Source organism: Syngnathus scovelli, chromosome 10 (genome assembly GCF_024217435.2).
Source record: "Syngnathus scovelli strain Florida chromosome 10, RoL_Ssco_1.2, whole genome shotgun sequence".
Taxonomy (NCBI): domain Eukaryota; kingdom Metazoa; phylum Chordata; class Actinopteri; order Syngnathiformes; family Syngnathidae; genus Syngnathus; species Syngnathus scovelli.
The window spans coordinates 6,921,577-6,945,428 of NC_090856.1; the positions used below are offsets into that span (position 1 = coordinate 6,921,577).

General features: G+C 40.7%; 3 protein-coding genes across 5 annotated transcripts; 2 read left to right on the forward strand and 1 right to left on the reverse strand.

Moving 5' to 3' along the window:
* Positions 1–65: 65 nt before the first annotated feature.
* On the reverse strand, positions 66–14,068 carry ccdc50a (coiled-coil domain containing 50a). 3 transcript variants are annotated; one of them, XM_049721613.2, is made up of 12 exons: positions 13,723–14,068; positions 11,583–11,645; positions 9,983–10,112; positions 9,003–9,096; positions 8,464–8,554; positions 6,219–7,040; positions 5,497–5,645; positions 4,884–4,928; positions 4,534–4,692; positions 4,326–4,411; positions 4,108–4,217; positions 66–3,396 (listed from the first exon to the last, which is right to left on the reverse strand). In XM_049721613.2, the coding sequence occupies exons 1-12, from the start codon at positions 13,820–13,822 to the stop codon at positions 3,377–3,379; spliced, it is 1,869 nt and encodes a 622-aa protein (XP_049577570.1). In that variant the 5' UTR covers positions 13,823–14,068; the 3' UTR covers positions 66–3,376. The 3 variants fall into 3 exon arrangements, with proteins under 3 accessions (XP_049577570.1, XP_049577581.1, XP_049577591.1); XM_049721624.2 differs by having other exon boundaries at positions 13,768–14,066; XM_049721634.2 differs by lacking the exon at positions 6,219–7,040 and having other exon boundaries at positions 13,723–14,062.
* Positions 14,069–17,011: 2,943 nt separating this feature from the next.
* uts2d (urotensin 2 domain containing) lies at positions 17,012–18,109 on the forward strand. Its single transcript, XM_049721957.1, has 5 exons — positions 17,012–17,183; positions 17,277–17,381; positions 17,464–17,501; positions 17,572–17,659; positions 17,761–18,109. The coding sequence occupies exons 1-5, from the start codon at positions 17,084–17,086 to the stop codon at positions 17,784–17,786; spliced, it is 357 nt and encodes a 118-aa protein (XP_049577914.1). The 5' UTR covers positions 17,012–17,083; the 3' UTR covers positions 17,787–18,109.
* A 1,742-nt stretch (positions 18,110–19,851) lies between these two features.
* Positions 19,852–22,244, forward strand: LOC137840683 (platelet glycoprotein V). Its single transcript, XM_068652171.1, has 2 exons — positions 19,852–20,057; positions 20,183–22,244. Exons 1-2 carry the CDS (start codon positions 20,039–20,041, stop codon positions 21,976–21,978), a joined length of 1,815 nt encoding a protein of 604 aa, XP_068508272.1. The 5' UTR covers positions 19,852–20,038; the 3' UTR covers positions 21,979–22,244.
* Positions 22,245–23,852: the final 1,608 nt, after the last annotated feature.

Consider the following 23,852-nt stretch of genomic DNA (forward strand, 5'->3'; position numbering starts at 1 on the left):
TTTAGAATGGGTTTGTTGTTGTTCACTTATCTGAAAATGATCCATTTTAATTTAGTATTTTAAAAAAAAAAAAGGTAACGTTTTAATATCAGTTTGAGCTTTTCCCAAACGACTGCTAACACTTCTATTCAGTCGAACAGTAATAGCCAAATAATTACATTTAAAATACTCCCAGGAAGCTCATGTAGGAAGTTGAGCAACACTAAAATATAGGGCAGTTTCGCTATTTTTAGTTTAATAGATGTTAAATGTAGTATTTATTTTGTTCGTCTTCCTTGTCAATCAATAAGAAGCTTGGATATAACTCCATTATTAATATAAAATTTGCAAAAGTTGGCATTGTAATATTGCATGTTTTATTTTTAACATTTGTGAAGCAGGTCTTCACTGATCTTGTGATTGTACTGGCGTACCTAACATGTGCATGCGAGATGTTTATATTGACAAGATATTATAGCAAACTCACACTACATTACGGAGTTTAAAGTGATCTTTAATGTGTTTTAGGATACAAGCAAGTTGAAATTTAGAATTATTTGAGGTATACTGGAGATGAAGCGTAATTAACATCGAGGAGAACGCCTATTAAGTTTAATAGAGTATCGGATATCATCACTTCGGTATTTCTTGTTCCCACAAAGTTGAGAACGTCTTTGCCTTGTGTTAAGGTTTATAATTAGCGTAATCAAGAGTTTTACGTTCATATTAGCAGATTCATAGCAGATTTTGGTTTGATGAAACAATGAGTTGGTTGAATATTGCGTGCATTAAATATAATTACAATGTTTGATTCTTTTGTTAGTTTTATGGTAAACTTCCCTACAAGGCTCTCATTTCCAGAGAGCAAGAGTGACAAAAGGTCAAGGGAATCGGGTAAGTGTTTTAATCATGTTAATGCATTTAATGGATAGTAGTTTTTTCTTTTCATTAGCCCGTAGAGGTCTGGAACATATACCCATAATCAATCCATTTTTATTCTGGAAATTGATTGCATTCAGGACTATTGCTCTGGTGCCGAAATAAATGTTCGAGACATGAGTGATAAATAAAAATTGAGGAAATTTTAAAATTTAAATACAAAAGTATTTTCCGGTATTACGTGAATCTTTCTGTTTCACTTTTGGAACTGAGCTACAGCTATGAGCTTTACTACCATGTTCTAATCCGTTGTGATGCACCCGCAGCTCAAACTCAGAAACCGTGATCACTTTTACAGCATAATTGCGGTTTGTATTTGCGTATGCACACACCTGAAGGTCTGCATGTATTTAAAAACAGGTTTTTCCCACCAACTGGTTTCACATCCATTTCGTGTTGACTAGGAGAGGGGCAGACAGACACGCTGGAGACACATGAAACAATATAAAAGACACAGAATTTGTCTCAAAATGCAAATGTGTCAATATTTTCGGTTTTATTTGCCATTCAGATTTCCTTAGATCCTAAGGAGAGGTTAGAATGAAACATTAACATCTGTTTTAGTTGTCATACTTGTTAAGTGAAGGGCTAAAACAACTCGTCACTGACTCCGAAAGTTGCTTTATTACAATTTGAGATGAAATAAGTAAAATAAATCATTTCATTGTAACGTAAATTAAAAATAATAATAATAAAAAAAACATTTACAGCATGTTCCAGCACATGTTGATTTAAGAGATTGCATATAAGCTATAAAAACGAAATAACACAAAAAAAAAGCAGAAAATAACCTGCTCAATATTGGACACGAGTCGAATATACAACACGCCAAGCAACACCAGTACGTACACATCCTGAGCAGTTTTCAACATTTGTCCCAGTCTAAGTTCAGAGATCAACAAATCAACGTACTCAACCAGCCCACAAGGTGGTGCTCTCACCAACCACTAGATTTTGGAGGCCCACTTACAAGTGCTTGGAAAATGACAAATATGGCACATAACCCATTCTGAGAATAGCAACTACGCACATTACAAATGCACACCACCGATTCACACATGACAAAATTGATGATACAAGAGGGAGGGTGGTATCTTTCTCCCCCAAAAAAGAAATTAGGTTACTGCACGCTCTACTTATTCAATATGAAAAGATCAGAACATGGACCAGCAAAAAAACAAGGAAGAATGTCCCTTTGACAATGGATATGTGTTTTTGTTTGGATGGATTTCCCTTGTTTCAAGTGTGCTTCCAACCAAATAAACAGAGGAAAGACCTGTAGATGACCTTAAAGGCCTCCCTTTTTAAACTGGATATAAATAAAAGATGAAAAATTATGTTTTTGTTCCCATTCTTGGCCAATTTGGTTGTAACATGGAAAAAAATAAATATTGACACACTAATCACACATTCAATCTTACTGGTGTTTCTTTTAAGCCCAAAATGATGATTAGGCAGGTTCAGCGTTTAGTTGGGTGATTCTTATTAAAGGCCATTTCATATAGCCATCAGAGTGCCATGATAGACTTGCAAAATCAAACGTGATGCAAAAATCAAATCTCACTAAATCACCGAGCGTGATGTTTCATAAAAAATTGCGTGCTACGTAACGGTTTGATCAAGTTTTCGACCCCTACAGCGGGCCTAATGGCCGGCCATCAGTTCCCCACCCATTTATTTAACGTGGCACTTGAAAGACATGTAGTGCTTTAAATCGTTCATTAAGCTTGCAAGAAGGAACATTGAGTCATTCTGAATATTATCCGGTGGCTATCAGTGTAAGGTCGATTGGAGGAGGGGGGGAATTGTAAGTGCCAAATTGCCAATGACATCCTATACAGTCAGCACCTCTGCAGTGCGTCAACTTTAAGGTTGGTGGATGAGTGAAAGGACAACTACCAGCATCTTGATTATTGAAAAAATAAATGAAAAAGGCTCTTTTGCGTTTTTGTTGCACGATATGGCGACGACAGCTTTTAAGGTGGAGGAAGCGGCTGCCAAATGTTGAGGCCACATCGGACTGAGCAGGCACGTCCCGTTTATAAACAAAATACAATGTCAGGGAAAGCAAGCTGACGAGTAGCGCGGGTCAGAGGCTTGGAGCCCTTGTGATGGATGACATGTCGCCGTTAACGCAGCCTCTGTATTGACCGCAAGGTATTTTGGGAGTGACTACATGAGGTGAGGCTGCTTGAGAATTTAAATTTACAAACACCGTAAAATAAAAAATAAATATAAAAAAAAAAAAGAGGAGGGTTTGAAAAGAGTGAGATTCCAGCACTTTTTCTTCTCGGTGGGATGGCAGGGATGCTGACCAATTAAAAAAAAAAATCCATTGCCAACTCATTAGATTGTCCCAAGGCTTTTGGTCTGCAGAGTGTGAATGGTTGAAGACAAAAGGATAAATAGAGGAGACGACAAAGACAGAGGAGGACTGACGGCCTGTCTGGAGCCTGAGTCACCGCTTGTAATAGGCACCTGTAAAAGTAGACGACATCCATCAGAAGACGCACATAACTGGCGTTGAAGTTGTTCCAGAAATCATTTTTCTTTTATTACAACTGGCATCATTTCTCCCGACTGCTTTTCTTGCTCGTAATGTGTGCCAGTCAAGAGCGGTTTGATTAAAGTGAGAAGAGCGATACCTGGAAGCTCACACAATTCCATTGCAAAAATTTACTCTTATTGTCAAACTATGTTTTCCTGGAATATTTTTGGGACACAGCGCATGTATTTCTTTATTTTAAAAACCATCCGGTGGTGAAATGCTCGATTTCCGCTGCCCTTAATTTGATTGTTTCACATTTATGGCCTGGAAGTGTTTTTCATAGGACTTTGTTATTGAGCTGGCAAAGGTAAGTGATAGACTGACTCATTCCGTCTTGGGGTCACGTCGAGGCCATATGAAAGTAATTGCCATAAATTGAAGACCTTCTGTATATAACATAAAAAAACTGCAAAGGAAAAAAACTTTGCTAAAGGCTTCTTAAGGCAGTCCATGCATTGCACTTGAATATATTGAAACTTGGGGGGGGGGACAACAATTTCCTCCTCTTGGGTCATTATCACACTACACCACATTTATGCAGTTAAAATTTCTCATTGAGCTCATGCCTCGTAAGATGTCTAGGTTTGATGAAATTTAGTATTATGCTGCATTTTGTGTGTTAAGTGAAGGCAACAAAGGACCTTTGTGCGCCGCTTCGGGTCTGGTGGGTGCCCGTTGGGGAGCAGCATGGTCACCGTATCCGTAACCCGGGTTTGCGTTCTCATACTCGTGGGTGCGAGGATGAGGCGGCCTGTGGTGGTAACATTGACAGCCAATGGCAATAATATTATAAACCACACACACAAAAATTTTAAATGACATTTCGTCTTCTTGGCTGGGTGAAGAAGTGCTTCGTTACCTGGAAGGCTTGTGGTGGTTCCTTTGCTTCTGGTGCTCATGATGCTCATCTCGGGTTCGAGGTCGCACAACATCCTCGGAATTTGACTGGAAACCAAATACAGTCAATGGCCATTCAGTAGGTACGCCTACAGGATCTAATAAGATTCAATACCGCAAGCTTGCAAACCTAATTCAACGGAAAAGTATTTGCTTCGCTTGCAACGTACCCTGTAGTCCCCTTCTGCTCGCCTCCTGTCCACCGCCATCTTCTCCATTGCCAAGCGCTCCTTCTCCCTTTCTCGTTCCTTCTCCTCCCGGTCCTTCTCCCGCTCTCGATGTTTTCTGTACTCCCTCTTCTCTTGTTCCATTAGCAGCCGGGCAATCTCCTGCCACAGTTAAAACAGTGATGTTTTCTTTTACAGGGAAAAATACTATCAGCCCGTTCGTTGAGAAGAAATAAATCAATTTTCAACACTCTTGAAATGGGGGAGATGTGATTCATCATTTTGTAATGGAACGTTTGCTGAACAATATTACAGGCCATGAAAAGACAAGAAAAATATTGACCCCCGCACACCTCATCTTGTGCAACTTGGGCTGCACGCACATGGCTCTTGCTTGCCTGAAACAGATAAAAACATTTGCTATCATTAAATGAACAGATATAGACGTATACAGCTATACGCTATATTTCTATAATTACTACCCAACAGATCACAATGTGTGTGGTTTTTTTTTTTGTTTTTTAAAGTATTCAAAACGGGACAAATATCTGGGTGAAAAATCATGCCTGAACACAGGGGGTTAAGTGCTACCTCTGCAAACTGGGAGATAAAAACAACGAAGATAAATATTACACATAGTAAAATGTGTCAAATACTGAATCATTGGCTGATGATGTCGTTGTTTATCACGAACGTCTCGAGTCCGCACAGGAGACAGTTTTAGGATCCCTCCGCATTGCCTGGCAGTTTAATGGGAATGAAGCCTTCTCCACTGTAATAGTGTTGTGTACATGTACAGCTTGCGAGTGATGCTTGATTTATACATAAACTGATCTCCTGCAACATTATGACCACTTGCACAAGATAGTGATCTTGCAGATATAGTCCAGTACGCAAAGTACACTCCCAAATACAAAGTGTTCCAATCATGTGGCTGCTCTGTGTTGTATTTATTCACACATTCACCTTGACTTCTTCCTCCTGCATTCTTCTGGCCACTTCCAAGTCCTTGAGTTCCTGCTCACGCAGATCCAGCTTGGTCAGGTCCCTGGTGGCCTCGCCGACTCCGTACTCCCCTTCTACAAATGCTCCACTCCCTTTGAGCACAATTCGACCTGTGTAAGTGAACATAAATGGTTATTAAAAACAGCACAGTACTAGCTTGATCTAAATATAAATTATCTGATCATTTGAGCTACGAGAGAGGTAGAAAATGTCAATAACTGATTGTTAAACCAAAGACGATCACTTTGATGAAAACAAAAAAGATTGATTGCAGACTATGCAGCTATAAAAGTACCTTTAAGGGCAGCTTCAGTGTGTGCTCATACTCGGCATTTTATTTTTGTGATGACACAGAATAGGCAATTTGCCGTGCAGCCCTGAGGTTCTTTTAGCAAATCACAGTCTTGCATTTCCCCTAGAAAGGTTTGGCTATATTATTTTCTCCACAAACCTAGATTCACCCACCTAATTTTCAGCAATGTTAAAATGATCACAATAAAAGGGAGATGACACCACAGCACAAAAGAAGCACATACAATCACTCCAAGCCATCAAATCACAAAATCAAAATCGATGACCTTGGTTTGATCAGCCCTCCACCTGCGATTGCCAAAGCATCAAACAGCGAACAGCACACCAAAGCGAATTTCCAGAGAACCTTGACGGGGGGCTCAGGGTGGTACCTGTCTCGCCGCTGGAGGGCGTACGCTTGCCGGAAGGTTCCCACAACTCCCTGTTGTCACCTCTCCCTTTGTTGTTCCTGTGCTCTTCAAACACATCATCGGGGCCCGATTGAACCTGCTGGCGGCCCCTGGCCCTCCTCATCCCCTCTGCGTCGTCCTCATTTTCCTCCCGGGATACTCTGTCCCCCCTCAGCTCAATTAAATCATCGTCAAGCGCCCTTTCCCTGCTCCTGGCCCTTGCTCGTTGTCCGTCCTTGCCTTTGTGCGTCTGCTTGTCTCTCACTTCAGGCCTGTCCTGATCATGTCCTCGATCTCTGGAGCGCTCCCCGTCTCTTCCGCCTTTTGTCGTTCTCATTTCCTGCTCCCTGTCTGACCTTTGGTGTTTTCTCAAATAATGCTCCTGCTCTACATCTCTGTCATGTCTCGTGTCCCTCTCTCTGTCCCAGCCCTTGGGACTCAGTGGAGGATGAGCCGGCCTCTCCTTTCTTCTCATCGCTCTATCAGGGTCCTCTCCCATTATGTCACGTGCTCTTCTAGATTCTACAGGTTCATAATCAGGGTACCTGTCCCTACTCTTGCCTTTGGGGGACAACAGGTGATCTGCATGTCTTCCCCGACCGTCCTCCGCTACCGGGAGATGCTCGGGGTACCTAGAACGGCTGGGCGGATCCTGTTTCGGGTGCCTGCTCCTTTGTGGCTCTACCGAATTATAATCTGGCGAATGATCACGTTGGGATGTCACTGGAGAATGCACATCATAAGGGCCTGGGGAGCCAGATGTGTGACGTGTAGGCTTGTCCAGGTCAAGCGGCTGTCTCACAACTGAGCGGGAGGAGATGAGGGAATTTTGGAAGAAGACAATAAAAAAATAAAAAAAATAATGATGTTTCATGGCAGCATGGAAATGCGAAAAGTCACAGTAATAAAATATGAATTTCTGTTAGTAACGTAATGGCCGCACCTGCCAAGGCAGAAACAGGTGTAAACAACATGGTGGTGGTTAGTAATCTCAAATACAAAGAGGCGATGAAGGCAGTGAAAATGTGCACCCCACCCCCAAAAAATAAACATCAAAGCTCACAAAAACCACATTATCACAAGAACGAATGGCTTAAAAAGGAGGTCAATTTAACTGAGGACTGACATGATGCTAGAACGGCAATTGCAGTACCTTCCACTTTTAAGGTATTACGAATATTATTTCATCCTTTACAGTCTGTAACATGAATTTCAGCCAGGTCCTGGTAAATCCACTTTTTGGTCCATTAAGTATTCTATTTCTATTTACCGTATACTACCACCGTTGGTCGGAAATAGATGTCCGTCATTAAGTCAGCATCACTGGTGTTGACCGTAGTAGTGCATCATATTACAAATCACAGACAGTAATATTCTAATATGACTAATAACGTTCAAATGACTAAGTAGGAAGTAATAATGTACTTTAAAATATAAAGTAATACATATTGGAGGTGCTCAATAATGGTGATGCGAGGTACAACAGAATAAAAAAAATAAATAAATAAACTAGAAGGCAAGAAGCACCTTGAAGCCGCAAAGCCCACAACTCAGAACCTCTTTTTTGTTAGGTTGATGAACAGGACATTGCTGACTATGAACAAAAATAATTCTGCTGATAAAAAGTGCCTGAGTGTGAGCCAAAAAGGTCAAAGCGTTCACTTCCCTCCCACCCCTCCCCCGTTATTAGGCGCTCACTATTCTTCCCACTCCATTGACTGACTTCAGAGACTGTCTCACCACATGCTGGGTTGTTGTGTACAACACTAATCTCCTGGATTAGGATAAAAATAAGAACTTGTTTCCTTGGATACGCTTCTGTTTCCTAGCATTACAGTGTCATCCATAGAATTGTCTAATGTGTTACTAAACACATTCCAGACTACAGTGAGCCTGCAGGGGAGTTTTAGCACAAGCAACATGCATGCTACTTTTACTTTTACTTTTTGTATGGAAAATTTTCCCATTCTCAAAAAATTTGTAACTTGATTCCACTATTTGGCAACATCAAAGTTTCACATTCTAAAAAGGGAAACTTCTAAGTCATCGAATTTGCTTCGTGCCAATGCTTGTTTCACAGTTATGTAATTCACATATCTGCCGCGCAAGTGGGTTGCTGCAATTTTAATTCTCGACTTTCTTTTTCATGTTTCTCTGAATAACACGTGTTAACTGACAGTCCAGACTAATACTTGGAAAATACAAAGCAGCTGTATTCTCTCCTCACCTCCTGGATCCTCATAGTATTCTTCATCCTGGTGTTTCTGTCGTCGCCGTTCCTCTTTCATCTCCTTCTCATGGATCTTACGAGCAATAGCCTGCAAACACACACAGGCCACAATAAAGTTGCAGAGGGGAATGAATGGTACTCCTTTTATTTATTTTTTATTTTTATAAATCATTGGATCTTAATGACGTCCTCTGACATACAGGGTGTCCACAGGTTTAAGGAAGGCACATGTGGCCACCTCTCATTCACTAAATATAAAATCAATATCTCCTCTTTCATTTTCTTTCATCAAATTTGTCATGTTGTTTTTGTTGACGTTGTCATTTCATTTTCAAATTTTTGATCCTTTTCTGCATCATAAATGACATCTGTCAAAATTTTAAAGGCAGCTTAATATGGTGCAAACTTGAGAAGCTTCAAAAGTATGCTATGGGGAATGCTTTTTTTTTTTAACAAACAGGTGAGGCATGAAAGTCTAACTTGTGCATGTGTGTGTGTTTGTGTGTGTACGTGCATGCATGCGTGCACCTCCTTACCGCATCCTTCTCCTCCTGCTGTCGTCGTTGTTGCTCAGCCTGTCGAACCAGTTGATCCTGAATTTCGTGGGCAATTTCGTTATCTTGGCGCTCTCTGGTGTTTTGCGCGAGTTGGTGTGTGAGCGCAGGGAGGAGAGAGAGAGAGGACAATGTCACCTTAGTAAGTGAAATAAGACAATTGGCCCATGTCCATCTTGCTTCGCAGTACAGTCTCCAGATTGCATACTGTCTGTATGTGTGGTTGGTTTATGTGTTCTGTGAACTTTGTGTTCCAGAGAAGTTCACAACAATCTCCTGCAGGTATATACTGTGTTCTAAACATTCTGCGCTAACAAAAGGGAGGTGCATTTAGGGAGGGTAGGCAGGGAGTTAGTAACTAGTCCAGGAATGCACACCAAATGTTTCGAAAATTCTTATTACGTGTTGGTGAGCGGACGTAAACAAGTCCGTCATACTGCTCTTCTACTCACAAGGCAAGGACCTGTTTTTCGTGACAGCACCGAACTATGACTCAGTTTGTCCCATTAGAATGCAGAGCGCAGTGTGATTTTTACTCCTTGTAGGTGAGGCAGTGTGAAATGGCAAAAGGCCAAATGTGGTCCCGGGCTGTCCAAATGACACCAACGCTAGGTGGGGCGCTGCTGCAAAACCTGAGGACAAACCCGCAATTGGTACTTGCTGAGTCGTGCCACATCGCTCACACCCACTTGGTAGTTTTTAACTGAGCCAAAACTTAAACTAACGTGCCATTTATAGCCAGAAAACAAGATGTAAAACTGACTGGCGCAATTAAATATCAATTACATGAAAATTGAAAATGAAATGAAAATCATTTTACCACGATTTGGGAACTCAAGCTTGTGTACCTAACAAATTGCAAGCTACGTATGTAGGCTACCAAAACGTACCACACTGGTAAACGCAGGTGCTGGTTTAAATGTAAACAAGGCTGAGTGTGTCATCGTGTGAGAGACACCCACATGGCAACGTGCTGCTTCTTGATCACGACCTTCGCAATCTCATCCTCCTCCTCCTGCAGCTTCTTGGCCACCTGCAGGTCCTGCTGCACCAGCCGGCTCTTGTGGACGTTGGACGCCAAGTGGCTCTCAACTGCAACACACATGACACACTCTGAAAAAGTGGCATCGTCACACAACGAATGGTACGAGACATATTTACTGATCCTCGGCTTGTATTGTTTGGATTGCCTGTTGGGAAGAAGATAAACGGCCAGGAGACGGACACGTCATTCTCTGGTGATAAACTCAAAAGACACTTGAGAAATGAATGCTTGCGGTCCCGGTGCCATTCCAAGGTTAGCGGAATGCACTTTGCGGCCATAACAGAAGATAAATCTTACTGCCTGACGCACTCGTAGCGCTCGGCAAGCGTGGATGGCATCACTCAACTCCTTCACTCAGATCTATTTCACCTGACGATCCATCTTGTAGCCAGCTTCCTTGTGAACGGCCCCAAATTACATCTCGCAATTTACTCGCGCAAGGCTACATAAGGCAGCTCGCGGGCTGCCGAGGTCAAACAAGCATGATGAGTCACTGCTCCTGAAAATTGAGCAAATGATTATCAGGTATTGATCAAGTTGTTTTTTTTCCCCTTCCCATCTGATCAATTATTCACAGCACATAATGCATGAAATATTTGAAAACGTTGAGTCGAGGAGCCCGTGACTCAAATCTCTGTCACATCTAAGACCTTGAAGAGAGACAGGTGCACCTACAGACGCAAACAAAACTGCTGTGTGACGTATGGCCTTCTGGCTTCTCGCTCTTTACTCGGGCTGTTTTCGCACAAGCTTGGTGAGAACGCGATACAATAGTGTGGGCTATTTGGTCAAGGCCGAACCTTATCATCTGAAACAGCAACAGTGTCACATTGACCAGAAATGTGAAAGAGTCTTAAAATTGGGAAGTCCCTTCTGCTTAATTTCTTTTCTCAGAATTTAAAGTTGTTCCCAGGTTTGTTAATGTCTGTGTCAAATATGTTTGCTCCGCGCTTCGGTAGATAGATTTTGGGCAAAATTCAGAACTGACCTGGAGTGATTGATTAATTGTAGTGCATCCCTAACAGGCACTAAATTGATTCAGGCCCAGCAGTTTAAATGTAGGGTGCACTATTTTCATATGGGTAAAAAGAAATATTGAATTGCACTCACAGTGACAATAATCATGAATGAATACAACAAACCTCATAAACCACTGAAAATGCTCCTTTGAGCACTCTTCCCGCAGCAACCAAGGCTTATTGTAGTTTACCCAGTTTGGCTTGACACTATGTCCAAAGAAAAATCTCTATTTGCGCTGTCATACTTTAAATACATCGGTCATCGTTTTGGAAAGAAAACACAAGGGTGGCCTAGGATTGTTGCCGGGCGGCTTTTCGAAAATAGTCAAGTGACGTTATGTCTTGATGGGAAGTGCAGGAAGTGAGTGTTTAAACAGAAGAGGGAGACCAAAGTAGCTTAGCTTCCTGGTTAACAATTTAGAGCCAGAGAATGATTTTTTTTGTTGTTGTTCACAGTTGGATGAGCAAACAGGAGAACGAATGAAAAAAGTTGCTTACTCTCTTGTTCCTGGAGGTTGTAGGCGAGACAGTGGTCTTCCAACACAGCAAAGTCTCTGCACACTGGGAGAAAAAGAACAATGTTAGACAACTAAACTCTGTGCGTGTGCGCATGTGTGTGTGTGTTTGTGTACATTCTTTTATAATATCTCTGTACAGTGTCACAAATAAAAGAATAGAACCACTAAATTTCAAACGTATTGGAACAGTTGGAAAATTTGGACAATGTCCCATAAAAACACCTTTGTTGACAACTTTAAGCTCCACAAGTGTTTTGTTTTGCTTCAGGTGACAAAAAGAACAGTAATGCTACACTACTGCTGCATTGGAACTGACCTAAGGTAAACATACTATTTTTTTCCTTACTGCTGAAGACGACGTTCCTTCCAGGCATAAAAAAGAAAAAAAAAGAAAAGCTGCCCGGCAGCTAGCTGTCTTTTGGCTTATTTGCATCTCAAATTTTAAAAAGTAACAGTGTGGTTTCCTCTCCGTGGCTTCCCCATTTTACAAGCTTATACTTAGAATAAGTCTGTTGTGCCTAAAAACGGCAGCAGCTCAGTTTTCATTTCAGGCTTGAAATTTTGAGTGTTTTTGCTGGCGGTATTTATTGTGGAAACATCCAGGAGCAGGAGTTCTGCTTTAAAAGAGAGTGTTCTCAAGTTAAGCAGTGTTTTATACCGAAATGCCACCCGTCTGACATCTCTCACAGTCAATATACCAAGAATGAGAATAATACAACATGCAATGTTCATTGACAGCAACTTAAGTCACCCTAAACTGTTTTTCTTTTTGCATTTTTCAACAATTCGTCTTAAACTCTGCTGTTCATTTAGCGATGCTCACCACAAACACAAAACCATATAATACAGATGCAGACATTCAAGGAGACATGACAATATATAAAACTGCTACGCAATTAGTGCTGCATTTCATAAACTGGTGATGTGGGGGCAGTGCCTTGGCTCAAAGATACCTTGGCAGCACCATTTTTAGATTCTGCAACCATCTGGTTCCAAAAAAGTGGTACGGCAAAAGCTCAGATTTTTCGTCAACCCTGGAACATCGATTGTACTAAAACACAAAAAGCAACCTGTATTGACACCAAACAAAGGCAACATATGTCACCAACATTTTCACCTCCTGCTTTGGTGGATGCTTGAATGATCAAAGCCCTTAGTGACTCAACGGGCATGGTGGGATTCGATTAACTTGTTCCTACCATATGCTTAATCTTCTTAACCAGGACACCCACAATGCATTTTTGCTGATAAATCTATGCAGACCAGGAGCACACAGTTGAATAGTGCACCTAAAAATAGCATAATTATTGTCGTATTTGATTGGCATTACAAGTCAAAGTCACAAAAGACAACTGTTGCTTGGTGTGGATGTTAAGAAGCGATTTGAACCACATTACGAGTGAACCGGATCCTTTCGCCTGCATTTTTTGTCAACGTCCCTCTGCAGACTAAGCCATGCTTGTCTCTGTGACCAGAATAACAAACATCCAAGTGAGCAGCTGCTGCTTGCCACATCCGCAACATCCCAAATTGCCATATAGCTCCCCTCTCAACAAGCCACCTCACCTGGGTCAGGTGAGATCAGGACTGGGGCCAGTGCTGTATTCGAATGGCTTTAATTTCAAAATGAAAGTCACCCTCTTTATACAAACTTACAACCAACAATCAAACATCAGTCAAACATAATCATTATGAATTGATTACTTTGAACCTTGCTGAGTTTAGCACGCGTCTTTTGAAAATCAGTTGAATATTAACAATTGTATGAAACTTGTTAAAAGTGTCGAGCCCCTGATTTTTGTTGCTTATAGTGCAATTCCACTAGTTATAAAAAATCAAATGATACAGGTCTCATATAAATCATTTTTCAACTTGAAGACACAATACTCCTTCCCACAGTTCAAACATTTTCCCCCATCCCAAACTTCCTACGTGACAGGTAGCATTCCTTAACGCAGACACGTTAAATGATACAGGACGACTCGACTAAATACTAGTTAGAGCTCAGATTTGAGCCAAAGGTGCTAGCATCTGCTAGCTATCTATGCTAAGCGTAAAAAGAACCGCAGTAGAAAACACCTGTGTTTGCTAACTTTTAGCATTAGCATCGTCTGTACTACCTGTGTAAATATGTTTAGACGTGACAAGTGTGTTCTGGACGTTACCCTCTTTCACTCCAGGTAGTTTCTCATGGTCGATGCTGACGTTACACTCAGCCATGTTGTCACCAGTAAGGAGCCGATGAGTGTAAATTGCGTTTTTATCAATGTTTCAACCGCCGACCGGCTGATTGATCGCCTTAACTCATAAACCCAATGGACGGTTCAGGTGCTGGACGGTCCCTGATTGGTTTCGGTGGCCACCCTCTCGCTCTCTCACTTTTTTTTCTCTCTCTCTCTCTCTTTCTCGATGGTAACAACCCTGCCGCGGTTAGCGTGTTTGACAAGCATCTCTTTCTTGTCCCACGCCTACCAATTTCAACTGTGCGTTGCCACAATTTCTGGTTTCACATGTCGCAATAAAGTAACGAAGTGTCAGGACGTACTAAATCCTCCTTATAAAGGTTAGTCTTTCCATGCACTTAAATATAACTGTCTCATAAATTTGGCTTTGGTCAAGACGTGATTTCACAACAAAGATTTAAACAGCTGGTTATTATATTATTTTTACTTTGAAGAGCTACGTTTTGACTTCCGTCATAACCCTCCTTATAAATTGTACTTTTGACTAGGCGCTGTGGCGCTGAACCGTCTGTAGACGCACCACGAATTGAAAGAAAACGCACCTCCCCGCAGCGATCCAGATGATCCACATGAATAATATTTTACGGACTGGACTTTGCCCCTAAATTTAGAATATAAACACACATGCACGAGGAGACAGTAGAGAAAAGCTCACATATGCACAACACACGGAATCATTACACACCACACCATGCTGACCACAATGCTAATGGAACGACTCCCTCTAGTGTCGGCCATTACGTTTCTTGAAGTGCCCAACAGCCTATCAGTCATATTAATAATAACACTACCATTAGGTCCCATTTACAAGACAATCAATAATACAGACAGTGCCAATTCTTATTCATGCAGTGGTTGGAATTATTTTACGTTGACATGAACAAGTATTTAGGCCAACATGACCTAGGCCATTTTCATTAGTGCTCAATAAACTGATTAAAACCAGAATGATGCCAGCATTGCTGCAGTTTTCTCATAACTGTCCCCCACTTCTATGGCCTACGCTGAGGTCTGGTGTACATATTTCACAAATGAGCTTCTGTGTGAAAGGGATAACTTGTATAAATAGTACTATGTGCAGATTGCTGCGGACACGTTTTGCAAGACGAACTTGGAAGTTACGAGTTTTGTCCTTGTAGCAGCACCAATCTGTCCCCCCACTTTCTGAAATATTTCATTTCTTGTTTTTGTCTTTTATCCACACATAGACTATAATTTTTTTTACCATCCATATGTGCATGTATTTGAAGCAGTGCAAGAGAAAAGAAACATGAAGCTGATAAATCCATCCATCCATTTTCTGAACTGCTTAGTCCCCACGGGGGTCGCGGGCGTGCTGGAGCCTATCCCAGCCGTCATCGGGCAGTAGGCGGGGGACACCCTGAACTGGTTGCCAGCCAATCGCAGGGCACACAGAGACAGACAACCAATCGCACTCACACTCTCACCTAGGGACAATTTGGAGTCTTCAATCGGCCTACCAAACATGTTTTTGGAATGTGGGAGGAAACCGGAGTGCCCGGAGAAAACCCACGCGGGCCCGGGGAGAACATGCAAACTCCACACAGGGAGGGCCGGAGGTGGAATTGAACCCGCACCCTCCTAACTGTGAGGCGGACGTGCTACCCAGTGTGCCACCGAGCCGCCCAAGCTGATAAATGTTTTTTAATAAAATATAAAAATAAAATATAATCATGGTTACTCATAAATGACCTTACTGCTATTATGAACGCTTGCGTGCCATTCCACACTGCCTTTGACTGGCCAATTGCTGTAAGTGCAAAAAAAAAAAAAAAAGCAGAAAGCCAAGATGATCGCTATAATGACTTGAACTGCAATGAAGGAAAGATATTTGTTCATGAGCATAGATTTTCTTCATACTTTGACCTTTCCATCACTTTTGTCAATCATAAGTCCAAACATCCTTCCAAAGCTTTTGTGGCTTCTTTCTGTACTTTGTAAAATTCAATCCGACCCAAAAATTCAATCTGAAGGCCCAGGAATTAAATGCTATTTTTGTTGATAAGTCTGCTTTATTTTAGTTTTAATGTTCAACACTATGAAATCTAATTGTTATAGTTACTTATTAAATGAATGCTTGTTGTCTATTTAAGAAACGCGTGGGAAAAGAACAGCCTGCAACTGTTTTGGCCTTGAGAATAAATCTTCATTTCTCGATGTCCAAATCTGAGATAAGAACAAAACCCCTGAAAGTGGTTTTAAGACCAACCCCAAGACCACTGTGGATCTCAATGACAACAGTTTAGTCTAATACACTAAAGGACAATACAAACAGCATTTGACTCCATCAATCAATAATTGGATCAGACCAACCGCATCCTGAGTTCATCGCAAATGAAAGTTTTTCACAGCACAAGCTTTGGTAATTCAATCCCAAAGAGCCAGCTCTGACCTTAAATTTAGCTCAACAGCACTTCACTCTTCATTGCGTCCCAGTGCCACATTCAAATTCAGTAGCAGAAGAACTTAAGTGATGGATTCGCAAAAAAAAAAAAAAAAGTGCTTGGACGAGAGATGTAAGACGTCAACAGGGCCTCGATTGAAAGGCACGGAGGAACTTTTATGATAGCCTGGCCAGCCAAATTCATCTGATGCCTGCCAGCTCATTTCCTTAACACCACGCCCGCACGATACCTGCTTTCTGGCAGCGCTTCATTGACGCACAAACTATAGTGATATAGTGAGACGCTGGTTAGTTGGCTCGGCCGCCATGATAAATGCTCCCTCACCTCCAAATGAGTCTCGTAGCCAAGACTGTGGAGCTCATCTTTTGCGATAATGCACTTTGGGAAAGAATCAATTTACTTAGCCCGGCTTCCTTGTACCAACACAATCCTATGAAGCTACTCAAGGAATTAATTAATATAAAAGAAAAAAGACCTGCAAGTGCCAAAAAATGTAATTCAGTTCTCTCATAACCATCAAGCTGATTAATGACTTGCTCTCTAAGCCTGATTTGTTGATGTCACAGTGATATAGAGTTACTGGCCTTGCCTATAACGTCATATTTCCGTCAGCTACAAAATAGCCCCAGTGAAATGGTCGACTACTGACGACACAAACAGTGACAGGTTATTGATTTAATACGTAAGTGGCTGACTGGCTCCGCCCCCTGGCTCGGAAACGATACATATATCGAAGGGATGGACCCAAGGAAGAGAATCGTCGGCTTGAGGAGTTCACACAGCGAAGCATCTGGGACCAGCTATTGAGTGTCATGGATAGGGTTAGAGTTGTCAACTACATCTTGGGACTTCTGAGTTTGTTACTCCTGCAGGGTGTGATAGATGTGCAAGGAAGGAACTTATTTAATGCAGGTATGTTCATTGAGTTTCTGATTCAGTGTTTGAAATGCAACGGGTCAGATGATGATTTGGTTTGTTGTCTTCCATGCTTCTTTTTGTCTACAGGTAACCATGTTTTGAATCCAAAAGATGACATAGATATCCAGAGTAAAATTCTATCGCTGCTTCTCCACAAAAGTCTAGTTCCTCTTGAAAAGAATGACGCTCCAGGTGAGACATTTGCAAATGAAAAAAAATTAAGGAAATTAAACCAATGGGATGTTGAGGTTTTTTTTTTTTTTCTTGTTGCTAGGGCTTGAATTGGTGGATAAATTGGCTGATTTAGAAGAGGTAAAGATTCAATAACAAATGTGGTCAGTTTGAAAAGTCTTACTGATCTAATACCAGTTTCTTCTTTAAGTTGGAGTCACTGAGGGACGATCTGGAACTGGAGAAGGAAATCGCAGCTAATTTAGTAGACAAACCAATAACAAGGAAGAGGGGTGAACGTAGGTCACCTTTGATATCTCTGAATTCATTTGCATGCTTGCTTCTAGATTTAAGTTTAGTCATGTCCCGTTTAAGTTCACAAATTCTCTTTTGTCTGCAGCTTGTTTCTGGAAGTACTGTGTGTGACATGGGACTCCACGGAAATCAGGATCGATGTGAAATCTTGCTGCAACGCCCAGCATAGCCTTAAGAACCCACAACATCACTTATGTGAATACTGTTTATTTCAACATCATGATTAATCTGCGTCCTCAAGAAATCGTCGCTTCGAGGTGCTCCCATCAAGCGACCGCCGGTTTAAGACCAGTTATTTGCCTCCCGCTTTAGTGTGTCTTCATGTTGCTCTCTTGTGGCAAAATGGAGCATAACATTTTTTGTACATTGCCAGAAAGCATTGTAATAGAAATAGATTGTTCCTTTTAAAAAAAATAATAAAATGTCAATGTAAAGATGTGTTTTGTATGATTTAAGAGATCTTATGTGACACAGAAAGGACATAATATATTTTAATGAGAATCTTCGGACTTGAACTATGAAACAGGGTCAAGCTTTTGGAAACACTGGACCTGTGTGTTTGAGTAAAAGGGATCCGACATGTAGTGTAGCCTCCACAGTGACAGGTGAATTCATGTGCAGTGAGGTTTTAGAAGAGCGTGACATAGCTGAGTCACTGGGCTTTGCCGGAATAATGGGAGAGCTGTTGTGAAAAGACCTCAATCCCACACACCAGCGTGAACAGTGGCGGGCTCGGCAAAAGCAGACTGAAAACATAGCTGTCCCCTTAAAATCTGGTAATTTGCATTTTTAAAAAAACATAAATGCCGATAAATAAAAACAATACAGCATAATGTGTTTAGATTTATTTTCAGGACAAGGATCAATTTATTTGGTAACTAAATTCAAAATGAATAACATAATGAATGGCCATAGCTACGTGATTTCTCCTTGCAAAAAAGCAATATACACTACCATTCAAAAGTTTGGGGTCACCCACACAATTTAATGTTTTCCATGAAAATGAACATATTTGCACAAGGGTTTAAGGATTTTGTAATGCTCCATTAGCTTTTTAACATAATTAGCAAGCAACGGACCATGAGGTGTCATGCATTAAAAACCAGATGTTTGCAGCTAGAATCATTATTTATTACATTAACAATGTATAGACTGTATTTCTGATTAGTTTAGTATTATCCTCATTGAAAAAAATAGCAATTTTATTTAAAAAATAAGGACATTTCTAAGTGACCCCAAACTTTTGAACGGTAGTGGATTAACTAGTTTGACTAGTAATGGACTATAAAATACGCTGTAAAAAATAAAGCTAGTAATCTTAATTGCACAGCATTTTATCATGTGGCCATATGAAATACAAAGTAACTAAAAATAACAACGTAATATTTTTCTGTTGTTACCAGGTGTCAAAAAACAGCTTTCACATATTTGAGCAGGAGAAAGTTTAGCAACCAACGCCATAAAACATGGGACTCTCCAACGAACTCTTTGGAATCTGGGAGTATCCTCGTGTGTGTGAGAACTGAACACATACCGTGTGTCATTACAGCCTGGTACCAGTTAGGCAGGGAGAGGCCGCAGACACTATTATACAACAGTTAATAACACACCAAAGTTCGTGCAGGAACATTATTGCTTGTAGCAGTAGTCCAGTAGAAAGTACCGTATTGGCCCAAATATAAGACGGTATTTTTGCATTGAAATAAGACTGAAAAAGTGGGGGTCGTCTTACATTCGGGGTCAAGACATTATACCCATTCACAACGCTAGATGGCGCCAGATATCTTTAAAGCGAATGTTGAACTTAAGTCCCCAGGACAAAGCGAACCCCTGTCACGAAGAAGAAAAAGAAAAATAGCGGTAGCACAAAGATATTAAAATGTGATAGACAATTTTTGCATGATTTGAATGAGGCAAAATAACATGCTTCTTCTCAAATGTATTGTTATAATCATTTGTTTCAGATGTACTGTAATTATTTTCTGTATAAAAATTTAATTTGGTGTTCAAAAAGTCTTTATTCAAACTTGAGTCTTCAAAAACAGGGGGTCGTCTTATAATCAGGGTCGTCTTATATTCAGGTCAATACGGTATAATTGTAATTTTTTTTCATATTGCTGTTGGTAACGATATCATTGTCAGCTCAGATAGCTGAGCTACATTATGTTGCGTCACCGGTCAGTATTAGTACAGGGAAATGATCTAGCATTCCTGCGTGCCACTCTTGACTGGTTATCACTGACAACACATTGAAGAGGACTCCTAACTTTGGACTTTTGGACAGGGACACCAATAGTTGTGCTTATGTAGTGCTCCAAATCAATTTGGGCTTAATAACGATATAAATAATACCATTGGAGAAGATGGATTATTTTTTATCAGGTGAGTGGAATGTTTGATGTCGTTATTTGAAAAAACAAAAGATCTGATGGTTTTTACTATTGTCCTGCTTGAATACAACACAAATGGAATCACATTAATAACCATACTAACACGTTTCTGTGCAGAATTGATGTGGATATTATTCCTCTCCATGCTGACTTTCTTCACCAGCAATGCAGCCTGCCCGAGCCTCTGCAAGTGTCTTTCCAACGGCTTCGTCACGTGCATAGGTGATACCATTACGGATACACCGACACAGCTGCCCATTCATACCTACAAACTGAATTTGTTCAAAACAAACATGCACGTCATAAGGGAGCAGAGCTTGAAGAAAATGAAGCTGATGACACGTTTCAGTCTAGTCTATAGTCACCTCCATACGATCCATCCCCAGGCTTTCCATTTTGTTCCACAGCTCAAGTCTCTCATGCTGACACGCAACGATCTTTCAACACTTCATGCGAGAGTTTTTAGCCCACTTGTCGCTCTGGAGGAACTTTATTTAGATAGAAACCAACTGGAGGCAATTACTGCCGACATGTTTGAAGAACTTGTTGCTTTGGAATATCTAGATTTGAGTTACAACAAATTGTCCAGTGTTCCTTCAGAAGCTTTCAGCAAACTGGTAAACCTTGAAATCTTAGACATTGGCAATAATTACTTAACAACTCTCTCCCCTACTACCTTTCGCTCCTTGATCAAACTTAACCAGCTCAGTATTCATAAAAATCAATTGAAGAAGTTAGAACCTGGAATGTTTGATGGACTAGTGAACCTTCAGTATCTCCAAATTCACTCCAACAAGATAGCCACTATTCCTCCGGAGGTATTCTGGCCACTGAAGAAGTTGAAGAATCTCACTTTATCTTCAAACAAACTTCAATATATCCCTGAGAGGAGCTTCTACAACATGCCCAAACTTTTTAAACTGACTATTTACAATAATCCACTTTTGTCACTTCCGGATGAGTTGATGGGTCACATGCCTGAAATGCCAGAATTTTACCTATATGACACGAATCTCATCACAGTGCCTGGAAATCTATTTAGCAACATGTCTGGGCTGCAGACCCTAAACCTTCATTTTAACGACAGGCTAAGTGACTTGCCTCCAGATCTGTTTTGCTGTCTTCCTGAACTTCAGAAGCTCTCGCTGAAATCGAACAACCTTCAACAGCTGCATCCCAAACATTTTTCCAGATTAAACAAACTGGAAATATTACTCCTCAATAACAACACCCTCAAGAATCTACCCAAAAATATATTTCAGGAGCTTGAACAACTCACGATGTTGGATTTGCATGGCAACCAACTGAAAAACCTCCCAGAAGATATTTTCAAGTCCAATACAGTTGTAACAGTCATCTTGAGTGCCAACCCGTGGGACTGTACCTGCAGCATCAAAGCTTTGGTAAAATGGATAAAACATAATAAGCACGCGGTTCTTGAAAGTGACGATGTCATGTGTCACAGTCCGCAATACCAAATACTCCGTACCCTTGACTCTTTACATGATGAGGAACTGAACAATTGCAACATGACAACGGTCACTCCGAGTTGCACTCGGACACAGGAAACAACTCAAGAGTCATCTTGGACAACTCCAACAGCTACCGAAGCAGCTTCCTCACCCCGACCAAATGTCAAACCAGATGAGATTTCCTCCACCTACGACATTTCGCCACCATTTCATGACATCATAGTTGTCGAAGAGGGACATGACTTTGTCCACCACAACTATCACAGTGGTTGGGTGTATGTGTGGTTTTTGCCCTCAAAAGCAGTCTTGGCAGGCTTCCTCATGTTTTCTCATATCCTTCTTGTGGCCGCAGGCGTGTTTCTCATCCTTGCTAACATGTATGCTATGCATCTTCTTTGCAAGAGGGCAAACGAGATAAAGGAACAATTTGCACGCATTTAAGGGGTCATACGTAATAGTAGCTTTAAAAAATATTAATAATTAATTCAATATGCTTTATTCACATCTTGTTCTTTTACTATACTGCAGCTTAAAATTATAGCCAGCAATGCATATGTATTTTTTTCCCTCTGTATTTGTAAAGCCTCACATTTGTATTACTAAATAAGACCAATTTTAGGGGGAGATACTCAAAGGTCTTTCCAATATATATATATATTTGTCCTGTCTGTAATGTTTACATTGCAGAAAATAAATGTGCAAATATAGTCAGTTGTGTATGTTCACCCTTGTAATTTATGTAGCTTTGCTATTATTAGTGACCTTATGGTATATGTGTGTGTCCATGCATGTGTGTGTGTGTGTGGGTGTGTGTACTAGTGATATGAAAAAAGCTGCTCTCGGAGGTTTTACAGTGCATTTCTGGCTATGATATGACTATCACACTTCCTCTTTCAATGAGAAAGACAGAGAGCGGATTTCTCCCAATAGAAACTTACAGGCAAGCAAAAAGCCAAAGCGCCAACTCGTTTTTTTTTTTAAACATAATTTCTAATGATGATAACGGCTGTGTAAGTGCAGCAGTGGTATGAGATAGTTTCCAGAAAAACAATCAAGCCCATTAGCTATGGTCTTTGAAAATATTTCAACTTTTACATAATGACTGCAGATGCCACAAATTCCATAACTTTAAAACAAACCACTAACAATAGGAGGATGAGTTAGTGAGCTGCTCCCAAGTTCGTTGCCATGACAACGGGTGATTAGGACTTTCCAGTAGGCTGGTTTTACACAACAGGAGGTATAAACCAGCTCCCATAACACACACACAGACACACGCACACACGCACACACACACGCGCACGCGCGCGCACACACACACACACACACACACACACACACACACATACACACAGGAAATGGTGCAGTTGAAAACAAGCGGAAAGATTGCAAAATAACAGTGACTCATGGGATGTGAGTTTTAGAGGGAAAAAGTACAATAATTTCAGAACAATCAAGTAAGGCGTTTTTTATTTTTGTAAGCCCTCTGAGCATCACTTAGTAGAACTTGTTCTACAGAATGTCCGGCCACTGAGGTTTTTACATTGAGACAGACATTAATAAATCACTTTTAAGCAACAATATTTTTTCAAAAAGTACGTTTGGTAATTTTTACCACTGACATCTTACAGGTTCAGTTTTCGAATAATTAGAATTGAGAATTACATACATAAAAGTAATGCACGCAGCATGATCCTGGATATAAAGTGATTTTTTTTTTAAATTTTCAGAAGTGTTTAAAAAATGCCTTGTGTGTTTTGTGCCGTATGGAATAAATCCACATGGAGACCCAATTGTAGTAATGTTGGACGAGTGCAAGTCGTTGGATCGAGGAGAGGGAGACCTGCAACAGTGGGAGTTGTCACAGCTAAATTTAACATGACCAATCAAAGGGAATCCTTTCATTCCTATTTAATATGGTACACTAGCTGTGTGCTGGGCTTTTTTCTTGTGATAAAAATGTATTCCTATTGTACTGTTATAATTTCTATTGTATTATTGTGGCACTAATACACTCTTGTAGTATAAAGTATCACAACGTGTAAAGTTAATGTGATAAGAGGATGCAAATTTCACAAATTATCACAACTCATTTCTGAATTTCACCCCATAGTGACTTTAGAAACATTTTCCTATATGTAGTGTGTTGACCGATAGGGTCTGTGCGTTATGTGGTTCCACCCTCACTATCTGGATTTTGTGGTAAAGAGGCAGTTTGTTTAGCTTCAAACATACCATCCAGCCTCCCCTGATGATTTACTGTGGACCAAATGTTATATTTCCACATTGCAGCCACAAAAATGGACACGTCATGT

Coding starts and splice junctions, on each gene's coding strand:
- uts2d (XM_049721957.1), top strand. CDS start 17,084: ATGGATAGGGTTAGAGTTGTCAACTACATCTTGGGACTTCTGAGTTTG. Junction 17,184..17,276: donor AAGGAACTTATTTAATGCAG/GTATGTTCATTG, acceptor TTTTGTCTACAG/GTAACCATGTTTTGAATCCA. Junction 17,660..17,760: donor AACAAGGAAGAGGGGTGAAC/GTAGGTCACCTT, acceptor TTTTGTCTGCAG/CTTGTTTCTGGAAGTACTGT.
- ccdc50a (XM_049721613.2), bottom strand. CDS start 13,822: ATGGCTGAGTGTAACGTCAGCATCGACCATGAGAAACTACCTGGAGTG. Junction 9,097..9,982: donor AAGAAGCAGCACGTTGCCAT/GTGGGTGTCTCT, acceptor GCAAAACACCAG/AGAGCGCCAAGATAACGAAA. Junction 3,397..4,107: donor ACCCGAAGCGGCGCACAAAG/GTCCTTTGTTGC, acceptor CTACTTTTACAG/GTGCCTATTACAAGCGGTGA.